At 36.3% G+C, this 25,747-nt stretch overlaps 1 protein-coding gene across 1 annotated transcript; it reads right to left on the reverse strand.

Moving 5' to 3' along the window:
- Positions 1-185: 185 nt before the first annotated feature.
- Positions 186-24,833, reverse strand: LOC113044968 (GTP-binding protein REM 2-like). Its single transcript, XM_026205022.1, has 6 exons — positions 24,727-24,833; positions 24,507-24,644; positions 23,190-23,511; positions 22,511-22,584; positions 9,463-9,640; positions 186-3,525 (listed from the first exon to the last, which is right to left on the reverse strand). The coding sequence occupies exons 2-6, from the start codon at positions 24,516-24,518 to the stop codon at positions 3,197-3,199; spliced, it is 915 nt and encodes a 304-aa protein (XP_026060807.1). The 5' UTR covers positions 24,519-24,644; positions 24,727-24,833; the 3' UTR covers positions 186-3,196.
- Between the last annotated feature and the right edge of the window lie 914 nt (positions 24,834-25,747).

A 25,747-nucleotide genomic window follows, 5' to 3' on the forward strand; every position in this document is an offset into this window, starting at 1 on the left:
TTTGGCCGAGATACAACTATTTGAGAATCTGAGGGTAAAAAAAAAAAATACTGAGAAAAACACCTCTGAAGTTGTCCAAATGAATTCTTAACTATGCATATTACTATAATCAAAAATTACATTTTTATATATTTACAGTAGGAAATTTACAAAATATCTTCATGGAACATGATCTTTACTTAATATCCTACTGATTTTTATCATAAAAGAAAAATAGATCAATTTGTCCCGTAACATGTTTTTTGGCTATTGCTAAAAATTTACCCCAACGACTTTGTGGTCCAGCCAAGGTCATATATGACAAAGTGGGCCATTCTCAATATTGCTTGTCCTTACATCTAATCCTTTTTGGTGACAAGCCATTTAGGAAAGTGAGATGAGAGGAACCTGAACCCAGGGTTTTATGGCGTTGGTTGAAAGTGCCTCTTCAATCACTGAGACTTGCATTCAGCTGCGTGCAACTAAATTCCAAATACTATATATTACAATTGACCCGTATAAAGAAAAATGAGAGTCAGTCAGTTAATTCACTTATCATACAGAATTGAGTGTAAAGATGGCTTGCTTTCATTATAGAGGTGTCAAATTAGTTGAACGGTATTCACTTATTTTCTAGAGTTTGCCCTGTCTGACTCAAGGGAGTTTATCAAAGCGCTCTCTACAGACCAATCTGCTTTCCCTGCCAACACTGATTGCCTAATATTGCCTGCTTTCTTATTTTATGCTCATTAAATAACAGGTTTGTGTATTACTCCCACCACATTGGTGGAGTTTAATTATGAGTGCACATAATTATGAGTAAAAAAAAAATAGGTTAATATCAGAAGAACAACAACATTTTGCTGTTATATCGCAAAATGTCCCATTACATCTTAAAACAATCAATTAGTATGTGATTTTGCTCTCAGCGGGCCTCCCTATGGTAGAGACTTCATTATAGGTGAATATCTGAGTATGTACTTTAGACCTGATTGACTGAAGTCATTACAGCTAGTCAGAGATTACATTTCACTAATAATTGTTTGAGGGAAAAACTCATCAGTACCTAAATCATAAACATTGCTTATGTTTAAGTATTTCCTTCCTGTTCTCCAAATTAATGACAAGCCAATTAATTCCAACCACAAACCAGAAGTGTATGTTTTCTAAAGGATGTTAAATCAGCTGTACGCCACTTTTTCACTTCAAATTGTTCATCACGTTCATCACGATTTGGCAACATGTTTGATGCTTGATGCTTTGCAATTAGTCTCAAAGTGAATTTCTTGCATTGTTTGCATGAGGTTAGCCAATAAACCTGATGTGTATCAATGAACATTCTACATCAAGAACATTTTATCTAAAAGAGGAATCGTCATAAGTTTGGTTCACATTGTGATTAGCACCATGTCCTAGCCAGATGTGAGGGCATAAAGCAATATTTTATCAGTTGCTTGGTTGTAATTCCTATGCTGTAAAGCCAAATAGCCCAGCCACCAATGAGATCTCATTGGTTCCATAAAAATGTGTATAAAACATCAAATGTCTTCTCACTGACTTTGATACTGTGATTAAAATTAAAGCAAATTACAAAACACCAATGAGTGCTTTTGAGGAGGAACACTGGATCTGCAAAGGTTTCCAGGTTAGTGGCATCAAATGAACAAAAGATCCTCAAGAGCTGTGTTCTTGATCACAGCTATCCAAAAAAAAAAAAAAAAAAAAAGAATGTTGATCATAAAGTTAAAACAGATCTTTTGCTATGTTTTCTGTTATTCACACTTTTTACGCAGCAGTCTATTATTACAGTATAATCTGATAAAATAAACTGTATTAGGTCATTTTACATTGATTGACAGTAAGATTTTCTTTTCTTCTGGACTTACCAGGCTACATGACACTAAGTCTGGCTAGGACACAGTGTTTTCTCAAAGCCAAAACCACCGTTGACCTTCATTCAGATTAGCAGTTGACCCCTAGGGCTGCACGGCATATTGAAATAATTGCAATCAGTATAATCAAATCGCCAGGACTTTTAATTCAATAAATATATGCGCTGCATGTTTCAGAGTGAAGCACAACACTGTGTCATTCATAAAGATGAATTCGGTCACCCACCAAAATAAAAGCTTGATACACTTAATATTTTAAACTTTAAATATTAAACTATTTATTAAAGATAGTGTATTTCAGTAAAGTTTCAAATGTTTTTTTTTAATTAGTATTGTAATTTTACAGTCATACTATGAAGTATATTTAAATACAGTTTAAAATGAAGAAGCTATTTAAATATTAGCATTGTAATCTTACAGTTATACTATAAAATTATTTTTAATTAAATTCTAGTTTTTATTTAATAATAACCACAATAAAAATCTATTATTGTTAATCAGATTAAATGGGTGAACAACAGTACTAAAGAGTACACTCAAATCAAAAAAAAAAAATCTCAAATCAGATTGTTTACACTCTTCAGTGTACATTTTACATTTTCAGCATTTTCATTTTCTTTATTTATTTTTATTTAAAGCAAATGCAATCGTCAACAATAACAGCCTAATCGATTTAGAAGTATTCTTACAAAATATAGTCGTCATATAGTAATTTTTTTTCAAACAGCGGAAAAACTAAATATCCCAATATCGTGCAGCCCTATCAACCAATATGAGTTTTTCAATAACTGCTTCAGTTTAAATCACTTTATTTGGTTCCCCTAAACCAGAAAATATGTGATAAAAGCTAAAATGCTGAATCCATGCATTAACTAAAGTATCTTATCTTATTATTTATTTTTTTACGACAGGACTTTTACTACAGTTCTGCATCTGTGCCGTGCCAGCATGCGTCTACTACAGGAGCTACTCTATCACTAACAGCCTGCCACAGCCAGTATGATCCACTCATTACACTCAAATCCAGTGATATATTTATGTGGATCTGTCCGTCTACAGGCCTCTCTCAACCTCAAAGGTCATGTTCTGTCAGGATAGTTTATACACTACTTGGTTTCGCTGCACCCCTGTCACGTTCAGTGACTGAGAGACTGGTATAAACAACTAATTTCACACATACTAGTTTAGGTAATCTCTCCGGAGAATTATCTCCTCTGTGAAGTGGTCTTATCTCCTCACCTGTCAATCATACATGCAGTTCTTCAATTTCTGCTCTAGCCTCCTTTTACACCTTCTCTCCTTCTCTCCCTCTCTGTTGTTTTCGGTTACATTAGAGCGCTGAAGTCATGACAAGAACGTGATTTCTGCCTGAGCATCCTGCTTCCTCTGTGTCTGCTGAGGTCTCTGTCTCTGCCGCCCTCCCGGTCTCGGCCGAGGTGGGAGCGCGGAACGAGCCCTGAAAGGAAGCGCTTGGCCCTGCTGGTCAAGCTCTCTCGGCGGTCCACCGTGGGGGACCCCTCCGTCCAGCCGGGCCCCAGGTTGTGGCCCCGGGCCGCTCTCACAGCCGCTTCTAACAGGTCATTAGTGCGGTGGTCCAGAGAGACGGAGAGCTCCAGATACAGGCAGCCAAACATCATTGCACTGGAGTGTGCCTCTGAGAAAGAAAGAGAGAGAGAGTGAGAGAGAGGTTGAGTGATACAGACGCAGATGGAGTTTGACAATTTCTTGTCATATCAAAACAGATTAACATTAGATAACTGAATCAATCGAGTGGGACTTAATGTAGCACATAGAGAAATAAATGTTTGTGTGGGTGTGTTTGTTCGGAGGTGTGTGGACAGGATTGAATTAGATCACTTTAGATGTTGATTAGATGGCACCATTGTGGATGAGTGACATGACCTGAGAGAAGAAAAAAACAGATGAGGAGGAGTGAGGAGGAGAACGGAGAGAATTGAAAACCTATATCATCCCAATCCAGATATGACAGTTTTATAGGGGTTTCATCTTGAAAAATGTAAAGTATTATAATAACAAGATTTTAGTTTCACTAATAAGACTATTAAACCAAAGTTTATTTTACTATTATTTATATTCTATATTAATAAATCTTTAAAATTAGCTTTATATTATATTATATATATATATAATATAATATATATATATATATATATATTAGTGTTTATATTTATAACTAAATAAAAATATGTTGCGCGGCCACTAAAAAAATAACTGACCCGCTATATAATAGTATAAAGCTAGATTTTAAACTATATTTATTGAATAAACTAGGGCTGTGCGATATGGAAAAAAAAATAAATAAATTGATCAATTTTGCAATTGTGCTTTTACAGTCATAAATGCATTCAGGATTAATTTGAAACATATTTCCAAAAGAAAACCAATCAGAGCTTTATCAAAAAGTTGTAACATCTCTAGAACAGACATAAGTCAAAATTATCACTATAGTGAAGATGTAAAAAAATGTATAAACTTGTGGCAAAAAAAAATAAAATAAATAAATAAAATCCTGTATACAGGGACTTTTTTTTTTTTGCCATGCATTGTTCATAGAGCTCATTAATTGTAGCGGTGCCTCAGGTGTTTGCAGTGTGTATACAGTATGTGTGTGCGGTCAGCAGTGATAGCGCATAAATATAACGCGAAAGCACATTAAAATAATGCACGAGTGCGAATCTCTCTGTTCGCAGCAGATTTCCTTTGCTCTGTCACAAAACCGGTCGTGCTTGCTCAGATACACGCTGCTTTGCGAGGAGAGAGTGTGCACACTAAAAACGTGTCTCCTCTCACTTAAACTGCATCCTGTTCACTAACAAATTCACTCTATGCTCATGTGTTAGACATGAATTATATGGAGTTAGGCATATGCGCACGCTCAAATCGTGATTTTAGGACGTTTTCTTTTAATCGCACAGCCCTAGAATGGACTGGAAATGAACAGAAAATAATTGGCGGCCCACCTGCAATACCACCGCGGACCACAGGTTGAAAACCACTGATATATATATATACATATAAAGATTTATTAATATATAAATAATCAATCAATCACCTTTATTTATATAGTGCTTTAAACAAAATACATTGCGTCAAAGCACTGAACAACATTCATTTGGAAAACAGTGTCTCAATAATGCAAAATGATAGTTAAAGGCAGTTCATCATTGAATTCAGTGATGTCATCTCTGTTCAGTTTAAATAGTGTCTGTGCATTTATTTGCAATCAAGTCAATGATATCGCCTGTAGATGAAGGACCCCAACTAAGCAAGCCAGAGGCTGACAGCGGCAAGGAACCGAAACTCCATCGGTGGACAGAATGGAGAAAAAACCTTAAATAATAGTAAAATAAACTGTGGTTTCTTTTTAACTGACTGCTAAAACATGAAACATGATACAACCCCTATAAAAACTATAATTAATATAATAATAAATTTTTTTATCTATATAATTATCATAAATTAATTTTATGTTTTTTCATGTAATTTTTCTTTTTAATATTTTTATAGCCTAAATTTATTTTTTTGTTTTAGTTATATTAGCGCTTCAAACTTCCAAACCTGAAAATGTGTGTGTGTGTGTGTGTGTGTGTGTTCTACTAATAAGGGAAAACATTTAATTTAAATTAATTAAATTACATTTAAATGTGTTTTATTTCACCTTTATTTCGGTGAACTAAAAACAATAAATAATATCTTTATTAAACAATATCAACCCTGAACAAGGCAGGTTGTTCAGAAATCTGACAGCACAACAATGAAAACATTCACACATGACCACCCACATTTACACGTCAACTACGCCTATTGAGTGTTCGGCAACTGGGCCTGGCCTGACAAAGTAAAGTAAAGATGAAGAAGTCTGGATAAAACAACCACAGGATAAGATGATGGTAATATTCAGTAACCAGAATAAGACACTATACAGTACAGTGTGTAACTGATGACTAGCCCAACCAGACATTGTGCTGATCCTGGCATCGTATCCTTCTGAAAGATCACAGCTATAGAAATAAGTGGCTGATGTTTATTTTTACCATGAACCATGATCATTCCAATTCAACCTTAACAGTTTATGTGACACATTTCAGCACGGAATGTTCTGTGAATCTGTCACCGGCTTTGCTAAGAGGCTGTTACTGTAAGATGGAGCAGTGGCGACTAGATCGGATCCAATAGCAAACCCGCTACATAATCAGGTGTTATCACTCGCTTGCAAAGACATTTCATAATCGAGATCATTTAAATGGAGGTCTTAAAAGGCACAATAGCATAAAAACCCTGTATAACCCAAGTAAATGGTGTTCTTCTGAATGGTCGATTCATCAAACAATGAAAAACAAAATCAGCTGTGACATATACGTACATATATAAATAGGATAAAATGCAAAAAAAATAAGAGACAGAGGTTAAGTTCAATGTTCTTGAGAGGGCTGAGGTGGGGGAAAATAAACAGACTTAAGGGAATAAATAAATGATAAATATATATCAGATATTACCCCTATGAAATGATGGACCCATTATATATAAAAAAAAATAAAATAAAAACTGGGGTGGGGGCGGCCTCATTCTTTCTGGCACAGCAGATAGGAGATTTATCACATGTGTAGCAAAATGATCAAAAGTGACAGAATTTTTTTGAATAGTACAAAAATGTTCTGCTTCAAATAAATGCTGTTCTTTTGATTGTTCTACACAATAGACAATCCTTAAAAAGGCTCTGACAACAGAGGACCAGATATGATCAAATTCAGCACTGAATAAAACAAGTCCTTGAGTGGGTTGAGGTGGGGGGGAAATAAATAAAACATCAGATATGACACCTATAAAATGATCGACCCTGTTATCTTAACAAAAAATGAACGGGCACCTAGTTGTTCTGGCACAGCAGGCAGGAGATTTATCACATGTGTGTAGCATTACGGTTCTTCAGAGTTGTAAATTCTGTTTATGGCTATAGACTCATCTTCTCCAGCATAAGGTTGGCCGTCTCGGTTTCAGTGATTTAATGTGTATGACCTTACAGCATGTACACATCCACTGTCAGTGTGTCTGTTCAAATAAGGCTGGAATGTCAACATAAAAAGCTGACTCGTGAAGAACAATGTAAATTAAACCCATTTACATGAAGCTGATACACATAGTGAGTGTGAGCTCATGTGTTTGTATCGGAGACAGGAAGATAGATGCAGACCAAAAAAGATTCAGAACATTTCCGTATCGATAACCACACTGGCTGCAGCACCCGGAGGAATAAATATGCTGAGCACAGATGTGTCCGCATGACTGTCCTCTGCACTTCCTACAAGGTCCTTTTCTAACATCCATACCCATCTTATGCACTCGCTAGTGGTGCTTCCTAATGTTCTTACTTAGGGTTGAAGATCTGAACAAACCTCTAAGCCTACAAATATTAAAATTTGGAGCATAACTCATCCCACACATGTTGTTTCTTGAAGCATCTTGGAGAAGTTGCCACAGTTCTTCTGGATTGAGTCTGTCTCAGTTTGTTCTGTTTCTTCATGTCATTCCAGACAGCTGGATGATGCTGATGATATTAGATCTCTGGGTGCTGTCAGACTTCTAATAATCTCACTGGATTATCACAATTAAAGGCAAAATGAATGTTTGGAAATGTAGATTGATATTTCCTTCTGACACACTACAGCAAAAGACTTTAACAATATTTAGCTGATGAAAGTACTGGTGCTCTAATAATTTTAGCCACCACTGTATAAAAATGTTGTTCATAATTATGGTGGATGAGCAGTGCAGTAAACAGAAGAATGCAGTTTATACTGGATGTAATTTTCCAAAAGAACAGAGCACCTCTGATGTCATCCGTCCCATGGAACCGTCCTGTTATCAGCTCCAATACATGAAAGTGCCTGCACACCATTATTCTTAATGATTACAACACACTAAGCTTCCTTATCCTCCTTATCACTGCCCTGCAAACACATGGCACAGGGTTTCACCATGCAGGAGAAGGAGAGAATTAGAGAAAGAAAAGTGTTAGGGAGAGAATGAGTGCATGTGTATTGGCATACAAATACACACACACACACACACACACATACACACACACATAAAGATAGTAACACCAGCACATTGTGGGTGATAAATAATACAGAGCAAACATAAGAAATGTTCTAATCATGCAAAGTATTGTATTTGTTTTCAGACACAGCCTATTTGGGAAATTGTGGTATGGATACAGGAAGTGCCCAAAAAGCTGACAAAGACCTATATTTCAGCAGTTATTAATTAAATGTGCCCAAAAACAAGCTAAATCAATAAAATAAAATAAAAAACATTATTATTGGACATTATAAAAGATACATTCATATTACACTCAAATACACTTCACAAATCTCAAAATACATTCAACTACTATTTGAGGTGTGCATGTTTATTGTCAACATTACGGTCACATAAAATGTTTGAAACTTAATTTTAATAATTTAATGTTTATAAAAAACATCTTTATATCATCCTATGTGTAGGCTATATTACACAATTTCCAAATAGCTAGAAAATTTGCAAATACATTGTAGGTAAAGAAATCTGTTTGATTGAAATGCAGTGGCAGAAACTAAACTTGAGTTCTCAATTCTCAATTCTGCCAGAAAACACCAGCAAAGTTAATCTATATTCTCTATCAGCCCTAAATGGACAATGTGCCCACTTTACAAATGCACATCTCCTAGCAGCACCTGTTCATGATGATAAGTTGAGTGATTTCCCTTGCCAGAAATCTATGAATCTCCTTATATAAATACAACCAGATGGAGATGGAAGCATTTAGACAAAAGCTGAGTCATAACAGGAAGGTTTCTATAGATGACTCACAAGTGTTGAGAGACAGAGGTGGACTACAGGGAGCCTTGTGTGGACAAACTACCTGTTGAATTATACGATCTGTACTCTAATTACTGAATTGAAATTGCCCATCCATTTTGTTCTTACTTCCCACACATTTCAACTTATTTTCAAAGCACTTTAAGTCAATGAAATGAGAATGCCTCTGTTTACCAAAATGCATGTTCTTTTTGCGAACGATTCATCCATGCATGTTTTATTAATAATATCGTCACACTTTATTGTAAAGTCCAATTAAACAGATTTGCTGTGCCCTTGCTGAATAGAAGCATAATTTATTTACCAACACAAAAATCTTGACCCCAGTTTTCAACAGTATGTCTCATGAATTCATTTTTATGATTTTTATAATTCTATATTTAAAAATATTTGGATAATTCTAATCATTAAACCAATGCCTATAATGTTTCCAGTATATAATTGATGATGATTTAATTATAATATTCCAATTGGTCCTTTAATTTACATCTAGTGGTTTAATGAATTATAATTGTTCTTTGTGTTCCATTACCATCGCTCTCCTTTCTCTGTCTTTCTGTAATTTTGTTCATAGGGTTTCATTTACTATAAAATGTTATTCTTCCATTTGACCCTGTTCTTTTAATTCCCAGAAATCTCCGCCAGCTATGCAGCAAATTGAGTTGAATTATGAGATCTGGAGCTCAAGAACGTAGATTAAAAACAGGCTTACCCTCTGTGCTGATCTCACGGGAGCGCACGAGGTCACTCTTGTTGCCCACTAGGATGATGGGGGTGTGCGGCAGCGACTCCCTCAACAGGAGGCGGAGCTGAGCAATCCGGTGGAAGCTACGCCTGTCCGTCAACGAAAACACCAGGATGCACACCTCACACTGCAGAGTGGACAGCTCCTGTCAATCAAATCCAAACACAGACAAACCAATTACAGCATAACTCAACCATGAAGATTCAGTGCTTCATATACATGTTATTTATAAAGCATTAGATGATGATTATTTGTCATCGTAGGTAAGTAATGGCCTGTTCACACCAAGGATAAACTATTATGATAAAGATAAAGATCCAAGTTTCTATGAGAATAGGAAAGTCCACAGCACCACCACAGAGCAAAGTTATCACTGCAATAACTTTCAGAGTGATTTTCTGTTGTTAATTGTTAATTTTCTGTCTGTCGATAAATTATCAATACATTGACAGCTGATCAGAATCCACTCAAGTTGAAGAAGCGCAAGCATTTAAAGTGGCAGATGACAGATGCAGCTTGCATAAACAGAACAGAATATCTTTAAAGGGATAATTCACCCAGAAATTAAAATTCTGTCATTAATTACACACCCTGGTTCATTTATGATGAAATCTGAGAGCCCACTGACCCTCCATATACAACAAGGGTACTACCACAATCAATGACCAGAAAGGTACCAAGAACATTGATTGAAATAGTCCATGTGACAGTCGTTCAACCGTAATTCAATTTTGGAGAGTATAATGACACGTGTGCTCTTTCCTCTAAAATGTAAACAAGGCACAGCACATGCTTGTTCTAGGTCAACAGCATCATGCACACACGTTGTGTACGTACAAGAAAAGCACACACCTGCATCACGATACTCTCCAAAATGGTGCTATAGGATAATGCGGAGGAGAAGAATTGATGAATGAAGTCGTTCGTTTTGTTTCTTTGCACACAAAAAGCATTACCGTAGCTTATGAAGAAACAAAATTATGGTTGAACCACTGATGTCTCATGGACTACTTTAACAATGTCTTTACTACATTTCTGTGCCTTGATCATGCTAGAACCCTTGCTGTCTATGGAGGGTCGGAAAGCTCTCAAATTTCATCAAAAATATCTTAACTTTTGTTCCTAAGATGAACAGAGGTCTAACGAGTTTGGAACGACATGAGGATGAGCAGTTAATTTCATTTTTGGGTGAACTGCCCCTTTAATTGTTATAGTTATCATTCCTGGTGTGAACGGCCTTAAGAGGAGGACAGTTTTCACTTGAGTGCAGCTCAGGAGCGTTTGTGTCCATGAAAATGAGGATTACTGGGATTTAAGGAGGACAACCTCAAATCTTCGACGGCTTTGTTTTTGTTCCAGCTCACAGTTTTGCTGCCGCAGAGCTCAGGTGTGTTCAAAACGGCAGCAGATGCCTCAGTCAAGCGCCTACCCCCCGAGAACATCACTACACATCACCACAACCACTTTACAGCGCTAAAGTACAGCCACTCCAGGGTCTGGCTTTCTCTTAATGACAGCTATGACAGGCCGGCTGTCGCTCCTTCTTTAATGAATTGAGAGAAGAAAGAAAATGCTTCTGTCCCCTATGGACCACTTCCTATTTCATCTCCTAAACAGAAAGAGGAACAGATAAATAGATGGAAAGCCTGTGTCCTAGATCTCTGACTCCCCAAAGGCAAATTCCAGCCCTCTGGAGAGCTGCCTAAAAAATTCACATTGCAGCCGAGCCAATCGCACTCGGCCCCAGAGCGTGAGATTCACACAGCCACAGAAACACAGAGTTTCTCTGGAAGGGAAGAATCTAGCGGAGCGGAAGCAGGAAGGGAAAGGGGGGCTCAGCCACCTGCCACAACCCCACACAGGAAGGGCACAGGGAGGAGGTTGTCTCCTTCGAGGAGCGGACACGTATCTTGATGAGCGGTGAAGACAGCACGACATGGTCGATAGTGCTCCTTGTGATGGAGGGGCTCTCTGGGGCCGGACAGGCAAAGTAAAAGGTCTTTCCATCAGAGAAACAAGACGAAAGCATACAGCGGTCTCTAAATAACAACATCGAGCTCTTCCGCTGCAGTACAGGTCCATCTGTCACTGTCTGCCCTTTCGTGGCCAGATAAACACACAAAATCATAGCTTTTAATGGCTTTGAGAATACACACGCAGGTACGCATGTGAAAATTGCGTGATACAAAATACAGTGATAGTGCAAAACACACTCACACATACACTGCTTAACTGAGTGATTATAGTCATGAAACACACACACATACACACAAATCCCTGCCATGCTGTCAGCAAATATGCCTTCCAGCTTTTTTGTCCTCTTGTACAGATTTAGATTATTGAATCCAGCACTCTTAATAAATGTGTAAATGGTCTATATCTCATTATATATTAAGCAGGTTAATGAAATGATGCGCACTAATCCAGCTAAATGTTCATCTACACAGCATGGTGCTTTCCGTATAAACACGTTTACTGTTATGAACTCCTTGTATATGTCATGTTCAGATTCATTTTGGGTTTATTATGTTGCCAAATGATTTAATTAAAATGAACAGAATATCTCACAGTGAGCAGATAGTTTAAACTGATCTGGCTTAAAGCGGTTTAATGTAACTTACAGGCAAAGTTGCAGTTTAATGTGCAGAGACCATAATAAGTAAACAATCTGTAGATTGAATTTCCATTAGAGTCTAAACATGGTGGTGTTTTTTAGTATTTCTCTGTTAGTGGTAATGGCAACATTAAGTGCCTATAAGTGATTTTAGTCAAATGGACTCTCAAGACAATTTATTTAATATATCTTTCTCTTTTTTTCCAGTGCTATTTCAAAATAATGATTACATTAGGTGTGTCACTGATGCTTTATTGGCATATTTTATTATTCTCATGCTCCCACAAAGAATGATGGAAAATATAGTAAAACTGCACAATTCTTATAGACCAGCAAAAGAAGTAGATGCTAGTTTTGTGCTATTTTCATCACCAGTACATAAATTATGTACAAAGTAAATGGTACCAGATCAATATTAATCGTACATCACAAAGTATCATAGTCAATAACAATTCATCTTTCAAATGATACCCAGAAAGCATTAAGATGCCTTCATCCAAAGTGACTTGCATTGAATTTGAGATGTATATTTGACATGCTCTACTGCTTCAGCTACAGGAACAAAAGAACTGAAATAATGAGTTTGCCAATAGCAATTAAGACATTAAAGTGTTCATGTGTGCTCTATTTATACATATGATGATTCTGACAGGACGAACTCACCAGAGCTGTTTTGCAATGATGTCAAATTGTAAGCCAACCTAGAATTCTTAAGTTCCCTTTTTAATTATTTTATTCTTTAAAATTGGTTTTCTAATTAGTATATCTGTGGTTAACATTACTTGTCACTGGGGTGTTAAAAACACAAGATGCTAAAAAGTTACATAAGGACTGAAATGGTTATTCAAATAATCAAGCATGTTAAATCATACCATTGTATAAGGTTTAATCTGTATTTAGCAAAATATGTTTAACAAATAGCTTTTTTTAAGGTTTGTGTTTAAGGTTTGATTGTATGTAATTTATGTTATACTGCAAAACATTTTCTCCTAATGTAATGTTAACCACAGACCTCTTTATACTCATAAATCCAAAACAGCTAAAAACCCAAGAGAAACATTCAGAGGCTCACAAGCTGTACAGCTCTACTGAAGATGAACAGTCATTTGGAATATTTTTTTTTTTTTTTCAATTCCCTTTTGTGCAACTAGTGGCACAGAAATTATCCACTCCAGCTTTAAAACCCTGAAATTGTTTCTCTCCATTCTGTTGCTGTGGTTAAGCCTATGTTTGAGAATAAAATGAGTTCATAGGGGGTCACAAAGCAGATTAGAACCTGGGGAAAACATGGCATTAAAATATCCCTCAACACATTTCTCACCATAAACTCATTCCCAGGAACTGTGTTCTTTCTATACTGGGTCATTTAACACAAACACACCTTTTTCCAGCCACATTTGGTACAGGAAGACAGATTACACAGAAATCAGGCCAGATCCTGGTCAATGAGCCAATACAGAGAATACAAAACAGAAAAAAAAAAACCGTTTTATCAGTGTTTTGGTCATTATTCACCTTAAACAAATCTTTGAAACGGATAAAATTTCTTGAGAAAATCAAGTATATGAAATAAATATATAACAAAATAATAAATTACTTTTAAAATATACACATTAAATAAATATTAACAATAAGTGAAATATTAAATATTATGATATTCATTATGTATTATATTATAAATATATACATATCAAATATAAAAATAATTAACATAAAATGTATTCAAATATATTAATATTCATATAACTAAATCAGTGGTTTTCAACCTGTGGTCCGTGGCGGTGGTATTGCAGGTGGGCCGCCAATTACTATTAAAATAAATAATATTGTTATTATATGTAAAAAAAAAAAAGGTCATAAAATAACATCATTTCATATATATAATTTAATAACAAAAAAGAAATATTAAACTGTTACTATGCTTCCACTATTCGAGCTCGCTGATTGGTTTAAGAATAAACCACCAATTTATCTTAGATATTTTTGCTGCATATGCTACAGAACAACAAATTCATGCATAAATGGCTGTTGTGTTGTGTGGCTGCTTGCTCTGCTGTCTACCCGCTGCTGAGCTCTGCCTGGATCTGGTTTTCCCGTTTTGCTGAGCGGTGCCAACCACAGTTATTTTCTGTTCATTTCCAGTCTATTCTAGGGCTGTGCGATTAATAGAAATCATCATAAAATCACGATTTGAGCATGCGCGTTTCTCAATCGCTTTATAGCACGATTTTCCGCGGCCCTGACCTCCCGTAGTATTCTATCCGATCTAATCAGAATGTAATGCACCTAGCGCGAGAACAGAACAGACTGGGCATATGCCTGTAACTCCAGGTTCACATACTGTCTGTGATGCGCCTTTTTTTTTGAGCTCTATGAACAATGCATGGCAAAAAAGAAAAAAAAAAGTCCCTGGACACGGGATTTATTTATTTTTTTGCCATAAGTCTATACATTTTGTTACATCTTTACTATAGTGATAATTTTGATGTATGTCTGTTCTAGAGACGTTACAACTTTTTGATAAAGCTCTAATTGGTTTTCTTTTGGAAATATGTTTCCAATTAATCCTGAATGCATTTATGACTGTAAAAGCATATTGGTGTGTGTCACAATCGCAAAATTGATAAAAGAAATCGCGATAGGTTTTAGTTCATTCAATAAATACAGCTAACAATCTAGCTTCTGAGTACTTAGTTATTAACCCAACAATAGCGGGGTCAGTAAATTTTTTTGAAGTGAGCCCAGCAAACATATGTATATGGTTGAGTGGGCCGTGAGCTGAAAAAGGTTGGGAACCACTGAAATAAATATATACATTAAAGAAAATAAATATGATTAATTAAATATTAAATATGATTAAATAATACTTTTAATTACATTATTGCTAATTATTTAGATATTTATTTATATTTAATTATATAATAATAATAAATTATATATCACAAAAATCCAGAAATAATAATTGTTGAGAAATAATAATGGATGTTGAGACATAACCGTGTGCAGATTGAATATGGGTTCTGTGTACCAGAATGAGGTCCACAACCCTGCTGACAGTCTTTATAGACCAGGGATCCTCAAATCTGTCCCACAAGATCCACTTTCCCTCTAGAGTTTAGTCTAACCCTAATCAAACAAACGTGAGCATGCTAATCGATGTCTTCAGGATCATTAGAAAATCACAGGTAGGTGAGATCAAAGTTGGAGCTAAACTCTGCCGTGCATTGGCCCTCCAGGACAAGATTTGAGGAAGCCTGCCATAGACCATCTGTCCACACATCCCCTCTTCCCAAACATACAAATTTGGCCCGAGAGCCCACACACAGACATCCCCCATCTAAAAGTGCTTTCTCAGCCGCTGAACGAGGCAAATCTGCAGCTATAAACACAAAGCACACATACCTCCACAGAAATAAAAGCCTGCTTACTCTGCCAAGCACACCAACATCAAAGAATAAACATGTCCTTAATGAACGTTCCACAAAGCTCACAGTCCATAACGACACTGGGGCTGAGCTGAGGGACACTTTACTAAAGCATAAGGTCTCCCAGTAGTACACTACACACTCTGTCTGAGTGAGATAAACAGACGTATACTTCACACATTTACAGGGGAAAAAACCCTTCAAACTGCCTTGTCACTTTACACACACAATGACCCTACCCAGTAAACAAAAACCATAGCATCATCAATATTTCACCTCAAAGTAATCTATTAATTATAGCCAAGTGAATAGCCCCAGTCTACCAGCTCATTACATATCAGACAAGAACTGGTAGCATCTTTTGCCATGTTCATGGCTGGCTAGAGCTAGGTCGGTCTGGGCTATGTTTAGAATGGAAAACTAGTTCATACTGCTTGATATTTTCATAAAATATTTCGCAAGTATTGTAATATGTAAACATTTTAAGTGGAATGTGACGGGCTAACATTATCTTGGCACATTGCAGGTTTCATTTTAAAATGAATGTTAATGTTAAGCGCTAATTAACCCAAAAATGACATTTCTGTCATCATTTATTCATTCTCTTGCTGTTCTAAAGAACAGATGTGAGGCAGAATCTTCGCCTCAGTCAGCAGACATGTTCATTCATGACATTTTTTTATTTTTTATGTTTTGCAGTGTTACAGAAAGAAAGCCATATAGGTTTGGAACAAAATGAGGATGAGTCTACTAAGTCAACTTAAAAAATGCTGAATAACACATAACCTAGTTAAAAAATAAATATACTAAAATGTTTATGAAATACATGTAACCAATGCTAAGTATAATGCAAATACATTTACATATTTACAATAATAAAAACACTCTGCAATTGTACTTTTGGTATACTAAACTTTTATACTTTCTAAAGTCTGCTAAATTGGAGCAACTAAGTTTTTACTTAAACTTGAATTGTGCGGAAGTAGTGCTGAAATCCAACTAAAGACATACTGAAATATATTTAATTGTGCTAAAGTGAAACTATTGAAAGTACACTTCAGGTGCACTTTAAATATTTTGCATTTAAAGACCGATGCTATTCAAAGCTAGTGACATTAAAAAGCATCTTAGGCTTAATCTAAAGATATTTGCATTTGTGCACAAATTAGTACTCCAAATAAAGTTAAATTATATATATATATATTTTTTATATCAGTGAGTTTAAAAAGTTGTCAGTAAATCTGTTAATATATTTGAACTATACTTAGCATGAAATAAATGTATTTTAAATATACATTTTTAGTAGGATAATACTATTTATTTACTTAATATAACAAGTAGCTATATATTCTATATACTACTAATAAGTTCAAAGCATATATAAACATACAGTATATTTTATATTACATTCAATTAAGTAAAAAGAAAACGCTTAACATTTTATATCCCCTCTATTTAATTTCTTCATCCATCGCAATGAAAAAGAAGGTTCCGTTCCCATTGCATTGTGGGCCACAGTATCCACAACAACTGAGACAACTATAGTTGATAAACTTGATATTCAATCTTAAATTACACACACACACACAAAAAAAGGATACTATGTACAGCACAACAGTTAAGTAGTGCACTATTCTGAGCCCTTGTTTTACTTTATAAATTGATTAAAGTCCTCAGTTTCAATTATCCAATGGAATAATTAAATTCAGTTCACACCCCATTTAGGCGGTGAGTTTTTGACTAATGCATTGGACACATGTAATCAGAGACCGGTTAGAGCATGCTGATACGACTCCATCCTGGAACCAACTCCTGCTGTAAGACCGAAATGGGAGCAGCAACGTGTGACGCAATTCCCAATCTCGACCAATGACAGAACGGGTGACAGAACACGTTCTTGCATGTGTGAGCACATGGCTGACCATGTACTATTTTAGGAAAGAGAATGACTTATTAAAGCCATTCTTCCGCCCCGCTGTCACAAGCAGTTCAAGTCTAACCATGCTAACCAAAGCAGGCTAGACTCGGGGCGGTGTGCGTGATTGTACGTTTGTGAGCATGTGTGTGTTTGCATGTGAATGAATGCCTGTGCGTAACCCAGGCTCTAAGTAGGCTGATGTGTCAGGTGTAGATTGGGTGAACTTGGTGAGTCTGCTACAGAACTAAAATAAACCTGCATCCTCTGCAGCTACTACTGATGCAGCACTGTGTGAGAATGAGTTCATTCACTGTCTCTCCAATTCTCCATGGTTCAGTAAACAAAGCAGGTTGACAGTGAGGCTGCAGTCCGCAGAACAGACTGCAAACTTACTGCAACGTCTTCAACGCATCCAGATATGCTGACCTAGTTTCACAATAAGGAAAGTGCTGACCTTCACTGAATCACTGAATCAATGTCAATGACTTGTCACATTAATAAGTAATGCTTACATTTTGTCTTAAAAACAGACAAGGGAGAAATGCTTAGAGGGAATTTTATTCCACTACAAGGATGAGGACAAAAATGATCACACCGCAATTACTTTAAACACAGTGTAATTCAAATCACCGTTTGATAAACATTTAACATTTCATTTTGCTGCTTCTTGGGTCAAAGCAAACCACAAAAGAAATAAAGTAATTAAATAAGCAGCTCTTGCATTCAAAAGAGTGTGAGAAACAACAAACGGGTAAGCAATCACTCAATCTGGAGCAATGCCTCGTGCATTTGAGTCATGTTTTGCCATATATTCTGCTGTCAGTAGACAGTTACTCTTAAGCAAACCGCATCGTGTTCTCACAGCATCTCCTGAGATGAGTTAAGTTTGCTTTTAGAGGACCGATTGTTTGAGTGGTCATATAAGCCCAAATGTTTTTTGTATATCTCAGAGAATCCTGAACAAACCAAATGCAAATGCAGCCACAAATTCCTGGAGTTTGCGTAGAAGGTCAGTGTTTTCTAACATTTTTGTGTATGTACTCCCATAGCCCCTTCACTCATACTAGATATAATTTTACACTATCAGTAATACTGTACAGAGGTGACATTCTTTATTTCAAAAGGAACTGAATGTGCTAAGGCATATATACTGTGTGTGTGTGTGTGTGTGTGTGTGTGTGTGTGTGTGTATGTGTATATATATATATATATATATATATATATATACATTTAGCAGACACTTTTATCCAAAGCAACTTGCAGTGCATTTAGGCTAACATTTTTTACCAAACATGTGCTCCATGGGAATCAAACCCACAACCTAGCGCTGCTAACACAATGCTCTACCACTTGAGCCACAGATTAACTGATTACTGCTGTAATGTTCTGACAACCCTAATATCACCCTATTATAGTCATAATTTCTGTTGAACAGGTTTAACAAAGGGGAAAAAAAAGAAAATCTTTCCAGTCACCCCTGCTACTCCTGCATGGGATTCACTGTAGTAGACTACAGACAAACAAACCCACTAATTAGTTTTGAAGTATGCAGTGCATCGCAGACTATATTTTTATTTAATTGAATCCCAGTCTGTTGTAGTTTATTGTGCAAGGAAATATCATTTTTGATTGAATCAACTGTGCAGCTCTAACCACATCTCAAACAAACCTTGAAATAAACAAAGTAACTGCATTACTAACAGACTTCTGCTAAACATTCTTCATGATCAAGCTTCAATCCATGAGCTACAGACTGCAATCAGTGAACCACGAGGCTGTAAGGGCAGCGCTGAATCTCTGCATCTATAAAATTTGAATTAATAACCGCATAGTTTATCTGGGATCCTTTTGTTTGCTGTAACCACTGGTAGCCATGGCAACCGTGGAACGGGCCAGGCGGGTGTAGAATGCAACATAGTGGGTGAGGTCAGAGGTCACGTGATACAACGTGCCACTGGGGAAAAGAGCCGGATGGTTAGACAGAGAAAAAGAGAGATGCTTTGAAAGAGAAAAATGAAAGATGGAGAAAGATAAATGATGGAATGGGGGGAGTTCTTCCAGGCACTGCTCTCTCGCGCTCCATCTCTGCCCTGGAATTGATCCAAAACTTGCAGTCAATTTGTGATGGCAGGAGCACTATTGACATTCATGCTTGCAACAAACAGCATCTGATTTAGAAGAGATATGATGACACAAACATCATTTGGAAAAGAAACAGACCAGTCAAAGTCAATCAGCTTTGCCCAGGGATTCAAATAAATATGAATATTCATCAAGGATACAAAGGCAACTTAATACCCTAAACATCTATCTGAACAACCCGATGATAATATCACATAACATTCATAGGTGTTTGAATCACTTCTAGTCAGCTGAGACACAGAAACGACACTCTGTGATTCATACGAAAATCACAAGCATGTGCTCATGATATCACTGTGATACATCTGTGTGTTCCAGGCAAAATGATCATCATATTTCAGGGATAAATCAGAGATTTGAGTGTATGATATACCCACACTACACGCTTTGGACTGTCATATGAGCGGGTGTGAGGAAAATACATGCATTGCACGTAAAATCCAACAACATGGAGGGGATTTCAAATTGCTATTTGTTCCCCTGTGAACATCCTATGAAGGTCAGATGGCTTGTAAAAAGCCAAAAGAAAAAAAGGAAAAGGTGATTGATAAGCAAAGAGACAAGTGAAGTCAGAACTAGTAGAGAGGCATCAATCCCAGAGGAAGATGAATGTATATAATTCAATCTCACAGAGGCTTTCGGATGAGATGACACTACCCACAAGGGTCAGCATCAAAGTAAGATTTTCACCTAAATTAGAAAGTGCTATATTTATTGAACAGTATACACGACATGATAATATAGTGAATCAATTATTGGGTTTGACCATTTCAGAAAATCCCTAAAGCCATGTTATAATGAAAAGCCTTCCAAAATAAGTGGATAAGAGGGTTTGAGGTTAGTAAGATCTTTCACATATTTTTAAGAAGTCTCTCCTGCTTACTAAGGTTGCATTTATTTAATACAATTTCTGTAAAAATAGATAAATATTATTAGAATGGAAATAGCAGTTTTCTATTGTAATGTATTCTAAAATGTCAATTTTTTCGGTCTTAACAAATTTTCACCAGCCATTTTCATTTTCAGAAATGTATCATAATGCAGCAATGTAAAAGTCTTTACTGTCACTTTTAATGCATCTTTGCTGAATAAAACTCTATTGACCCCAAACTTTTGAAAAATAATAATAATAATACATTTATTTTGTATAGTGCCTTTAAAAATTACTTTCTCAAGGCGCTTTCCAAGAAGACTACATAAAAGAAAAACACAACAATAAGATATAATACAAAGCAACAAAATAAAATAAAAATCTAATAAAAGCTTCCCTAAGAAGAATGTTTTAAGCAAGTTTAAAACAGCTAAAGAATTAGCAACCCTAATGTCAGTTCGGAGAGAGTTCCACAATTTTGAGGAATATGAAGAAAAAGCCCTGTCACCCCTGGATCGTAAACTTGTTTTGGGGACAGCTAAGAGACCGTGCTGAGAAGAGCGTAAATTGCGAGTTGGCGTGTAAGGTGTTAAAAGATCTGCCAAATACTGTGGAGCGAGTCCTTGATGAGCCTTATATGTAAGCATTAAAATTTTTAAATCTATACGGTATTTAACAGGCAGCCAGTGCAATGTCTTCAAAACAGGAGTTATATGGTCGCCAGTCCTAGCCCCGGTTAAAATTCTAGCTGCTGAATTCTGCAAGTATTGAATTTTGTTAAGAAATGATTTGGACACTCCTACAAGGATAGCATTGCAATAGTCAAATCTTGAGAAAACAAAAGAATTATAAAAAATTTCAGCTACAGACAAGGGCAACATTGGGAGAATACGTGCAATATCTCTTAGATGGAAAAATGGAAAAATGAATGTCAGAGTATGATATGTTTTGACATACTATATATCGCAAGAGCCATATTTTTCTTTACTTGACAGTATATGTAGATTTGTTATATTAATGACATGAAAAAAATGCAATCCTGCAACACACTAATGCAGTAATCGTGACTGAAAAGCATAATGATACATCCATTAGATCATTTTAGATTACTCTGAAATAAGTGGCTTTTAAAGAGGAAAAGAAGAGGTCATAATTCACTGTGAAATAACAAGGAAACCAGGACCTGGCTGGTTTTATAGAGGGTACACATAAAACGCTTGTAAAAAATAACTTTCTTTTTTTTTTAAACCTGGCAGTTACACTCAGCAGAAATGGAACAAATTACGGGAAACTGAAAACAATTTGCCCTAAAGTAAAAGGAAACAGAAATGACAAACAACTGACAAACCTCAGCTGGAAGGTCAAGAGCAGATTCCTTTCATCTTTCTCTCCTTCACTCTCTTTTTTCTTAACAACTCTCATATGTTGAGAGCTTCTGGACAACTAATAGAACTTCACACCAAACACCTACATTTATGCAATGGTTCATGTAAATGTAGCAGTTCAATTCAATTATTCCTTTTAAATGTGTAGCATTTAAAATGTGTTCACATTTAATTTTTTTGGGGTGCAAAAGAATCGTGTTTGGTAAGCATCGATTTTGGACTTTAGTTGTGTTAAAAATTAAATCTCGCATCAGTCACTTGCTGTTGTCATGGCAATAAGTATGCATCTTGTTTTCTGTTGGGTGAACACAAGAATCAACAGCAATACATGTTTACATTTACGCAGGGAAGACATGACCAATCACAATTTAATGGTCATAATTATGACATCTTCACTATTGGTGACATTTTGAATGTTAAACATTCTATGAACATAAATCAGTAGGGAAAATACTGTAATCTTCAAATCAATTCATTAGATAATGAAAATAATAATATATTTTAAAAATGGAGTCTGTAGGCTATTTAGGATTAACTGCACAAGTTTAACTTACCGTTTAGTTTTTTTTCTGAAAGCCATTTAATAAAATACAAAATGAAGAATACGAAACACGCAAACCTCAGCGTGCCGTTATGCATTTGTGAGAGTGCCTGACTCACCTGTTTCCAGCTGTCATATACTAAAATTGTGCTGTCCTCATCATCCACAGTCACTCGCCGCTGGTAACCCTCATCTACAATACACACAAAACACATTTCTTTTAAAAACCGACACTCAAGCATTAAACTAAATCACTGGTTTTCAACTAGCATCTAATTTTACTCCTGCAGCTTGAGCCCAAACTGGCCATTTCATGGGATCAAATGTATAATAATATATCTGTGGGAAGAATACAAAAGAAGTATTGAAAGGTAAGTTCAGAATTGGACTCGGGAGTTGCGTAACAATAATTCATACGGTTCAGAATCGATGCACATCGACACTCAGCTCAGGTAAGAGGGGTGAAAAAAACTGTCTGATTGGCTCTTTATCCCCTAGTAAATGACATACTCTGTTTTGAGCAGAAAGTGTCTGGTCTGTGCAGAGGCAGTACTCTGCTGGTTCTTTCCCACCTCATTAAGACACAAGATGATGAAAGACCTGAAAAAAGATGGATGCCTTCATAGCACCCACTGCACTTTTTCCAATCAAATCCTGAGAGCCTTACACTAGTGATCTCAGGTGTCTGTGAGGTGATAAGTGTGTTTCATCCAAAGCAATCTATATATAGTACTACAGTCCTTGGCATCCTGAGGCTTGATGCTGTGCATAAGAAGAGTGCATGAATATAATCTTTACCGGCTGCTTGGGTTTCAGAGTCTATAGAGAGTGATCTGTCTGACAGTCCAGCAAGGCAAAGTGCTAGAGAGGATTTGCCCACTCCGTTTTGGCCCAGTAGTACTATCCGAAGGGGTCCGTGGTACTTTTGCTGCTGCGGTTTTTGTGAAGGAGAATCTTGGACAGTGCTGACACTGATTTGCGGAGTAGCAGACTCATCGAGTCCTGGCGTCCAATCGTAATCCTCAGACACAGCTTCCTCTCGCCTCAGCTGATGTTTGATTGGCAGGGGGGTGCTGCCCCTGCGAAGCGGGGGCGCAGCTGATAAAGTTAAGCCATAACCCTGTGAAAACCGAAGACAAGTAAAAATGTACATCAGAGGCAAAGACAAATCTGAACATCAAGAACAATGACAGTAGATATCCCATGATATCTAGCTTTATAATGTATAGAAACAATCCATGCGCAAGGGGGGAGGATCGTGATCCTCTGGGACTTTAGGGTTGTGCACACGATACAAAAGTGGGTCGAAACACTAAGCAGTGCATCCATTCACATGAACATCACTTGCTTTAAAGGAGTGGCATAAACATCCCAACAGTCCAAAAAGACGAGGGACATAATGAGTTTTCTCAGACTCAAGGCAGTTGAGAGCTCCGTCCATCTATCTCCATCAAGCAAAATCTTCAAGAGAGCTCTTAAACTGTTTACTGTGTTTGCTTGCAAGGGCAGCAGGCATCAATATTAATACGGCAATTAATCTAGCCGCAGCACTGCAGGTGTGCTGGGGAGCTAGTACGCCTGATCCAGTGTCAGTCGTGCAAGACACACATAGACAGCCAATTATACTAACTGAAAGAAGGTAATTAATTAATATAGACTTTATTCTGAGACAGACAGTGAGACAGTAGGATGTAGTATGATGCATGGGATAAGGCAAGCTCTAAACAGTTACTTTTTGATAATAATAATAATATTAATATTAATAATAATAATAATCTGAATTTAAACCATGAATATTTAAGTAGTATGCAAATCATACATAAATTATCGACTATAATAGAAGGACTTGCAAATAGTGATTATAATGATCAATATAGCCATTTTACCCATTTTTATCATTACAAGGACACTAAACTATAACATAAGAAATAATCCTAGGATTGTCTCAGCACAGGAACATTTTCAAACACAATCAGAAACAAAGTCAACACAGAGGATGCAGAAGAAGAGAGGGTGTGTTCACACACACCAGCGAACATCCCAAACCTGTGAAGGACCCTACAACCCACACACACACATAGCCTATTTACACACAAGGGAAAGCGATGATCTTACCTGGTCCGACATCGTTCTTCAATTCATCTGCTCTCAGTGAGACACTCCGCCGTCCATGTCATGTCACTGAGCGTCAAACACTGCACAAGCGTCGGTGGGGATTCTTACATTACACTCGACTCGTATGCCAGCACATTGCTGTAGTCAGAAGAAGAAGAAAAAATGAGAGAAAAGAAAGACTCCCAATGTGACTCTAAAAGCCCCCTTTTATCACGCTCACTTAATAGTAAACATTTAATCGCTTCTCTGCAAACGGCTGCCCTGTATGTCTCACGTATTACTGTACACCTGTGAGTCCCTTCAAGTCTCTGTAACAGTGGCTTTTCGCAAGAGAGCGTGTAGCCCCGCCCCCGCACTGTAAACACGCCTCTTCATTCCAGTCGTTACCTAAATGCTCCCAGTTTCTCTCTCAATCTCAGATTTGAAATAACTCTTAAGCGTTTTATATTCTATTCATCGATATGTTTAACGCTTATATTATATTTATCGCTATTTTTTAAAAATACTAATGCTGCTCTGGAAATTCCATTTATTGGATCCTTGGATTGGGGTTGGTTATGCTTTGATATAGTCTATGGTTATAACCGATTCGATTATGTTTTATACATTTTTTATTAGCATGTAAATTTAGAAATTAATTAATTAATTTATTTTTTATTTATTTATTTATTTTTGTAAAATGCATTCAAAATGTAAAAGAATTTACATGCTAATCAAAAATGTGTCTGTGTTTTGTATAGGTAAATTATAGAGAAAGTTGTATATATATATATATATATATATATATATATATATATATATATATATATATATATATATATATATATATATATATATATATATATATATATATATATATATATATATATATATATATACATATTCTAAGAGCTGTACCACCTCTTTCATTGACAGCAGCACCAGATCATTTACAAACAAGAGCCATTTGACTTCGGTGTCTAGTAGAGTACAACCAAGTGCTGCAGGCTGTTCTCTTTCTATTTCTCTCTCTCTCCTACATATTGTGGAGAAGTGTTCATAAGCTTTGTCCTTGATAAGTATTTTGTTTGAATCACAGCTCTCCACCTCTCTTCCCAGACACATAAAGCGTATCCTTCGAGATATTTTTTTTCTCCAGTAACCCTGACGCTTTCAAGCACTGCATGAATTATTGAGTGGTCATTAAGTTTTATTGCAACCACATCAAGCATCATTTATGTCACAGGTGGAGGTAAAAACGT

This window comes from Carassius auratus, chromosome 27, assembly GCF_003368295.1.
Source record: "Carassius auratus strain Wakin chromosome 27, ASM336829v1, whole genome shotgun sequence".
Lineage (NCBI taxonomy): Eukaryota > Metazoa > Chordata > Actinopteri > Cypriniformes > Cyprinidae > Carassius > Carassius auratus.

Bases quoted from the DNA above. Each gene is read 5' to 3' on its own strand.
- LOC113044968 (XM_026205022.1), bottom strand. The intron at 22,585-23,189 runs GTAAAGATTATA...TGTGTATTGTAG, and splicing joins CTCTGAAACCCAAGCAGCCG to ATGAGGGTTACCAGCGGCGA. The intron at 3,526-9,462 runs GTAAGCCTGTTT...TTTCTTTCTCAG, and splicing joins CCGTGAGATCAGCACAGAGG to AGGCACACTCCAGTGCAATG.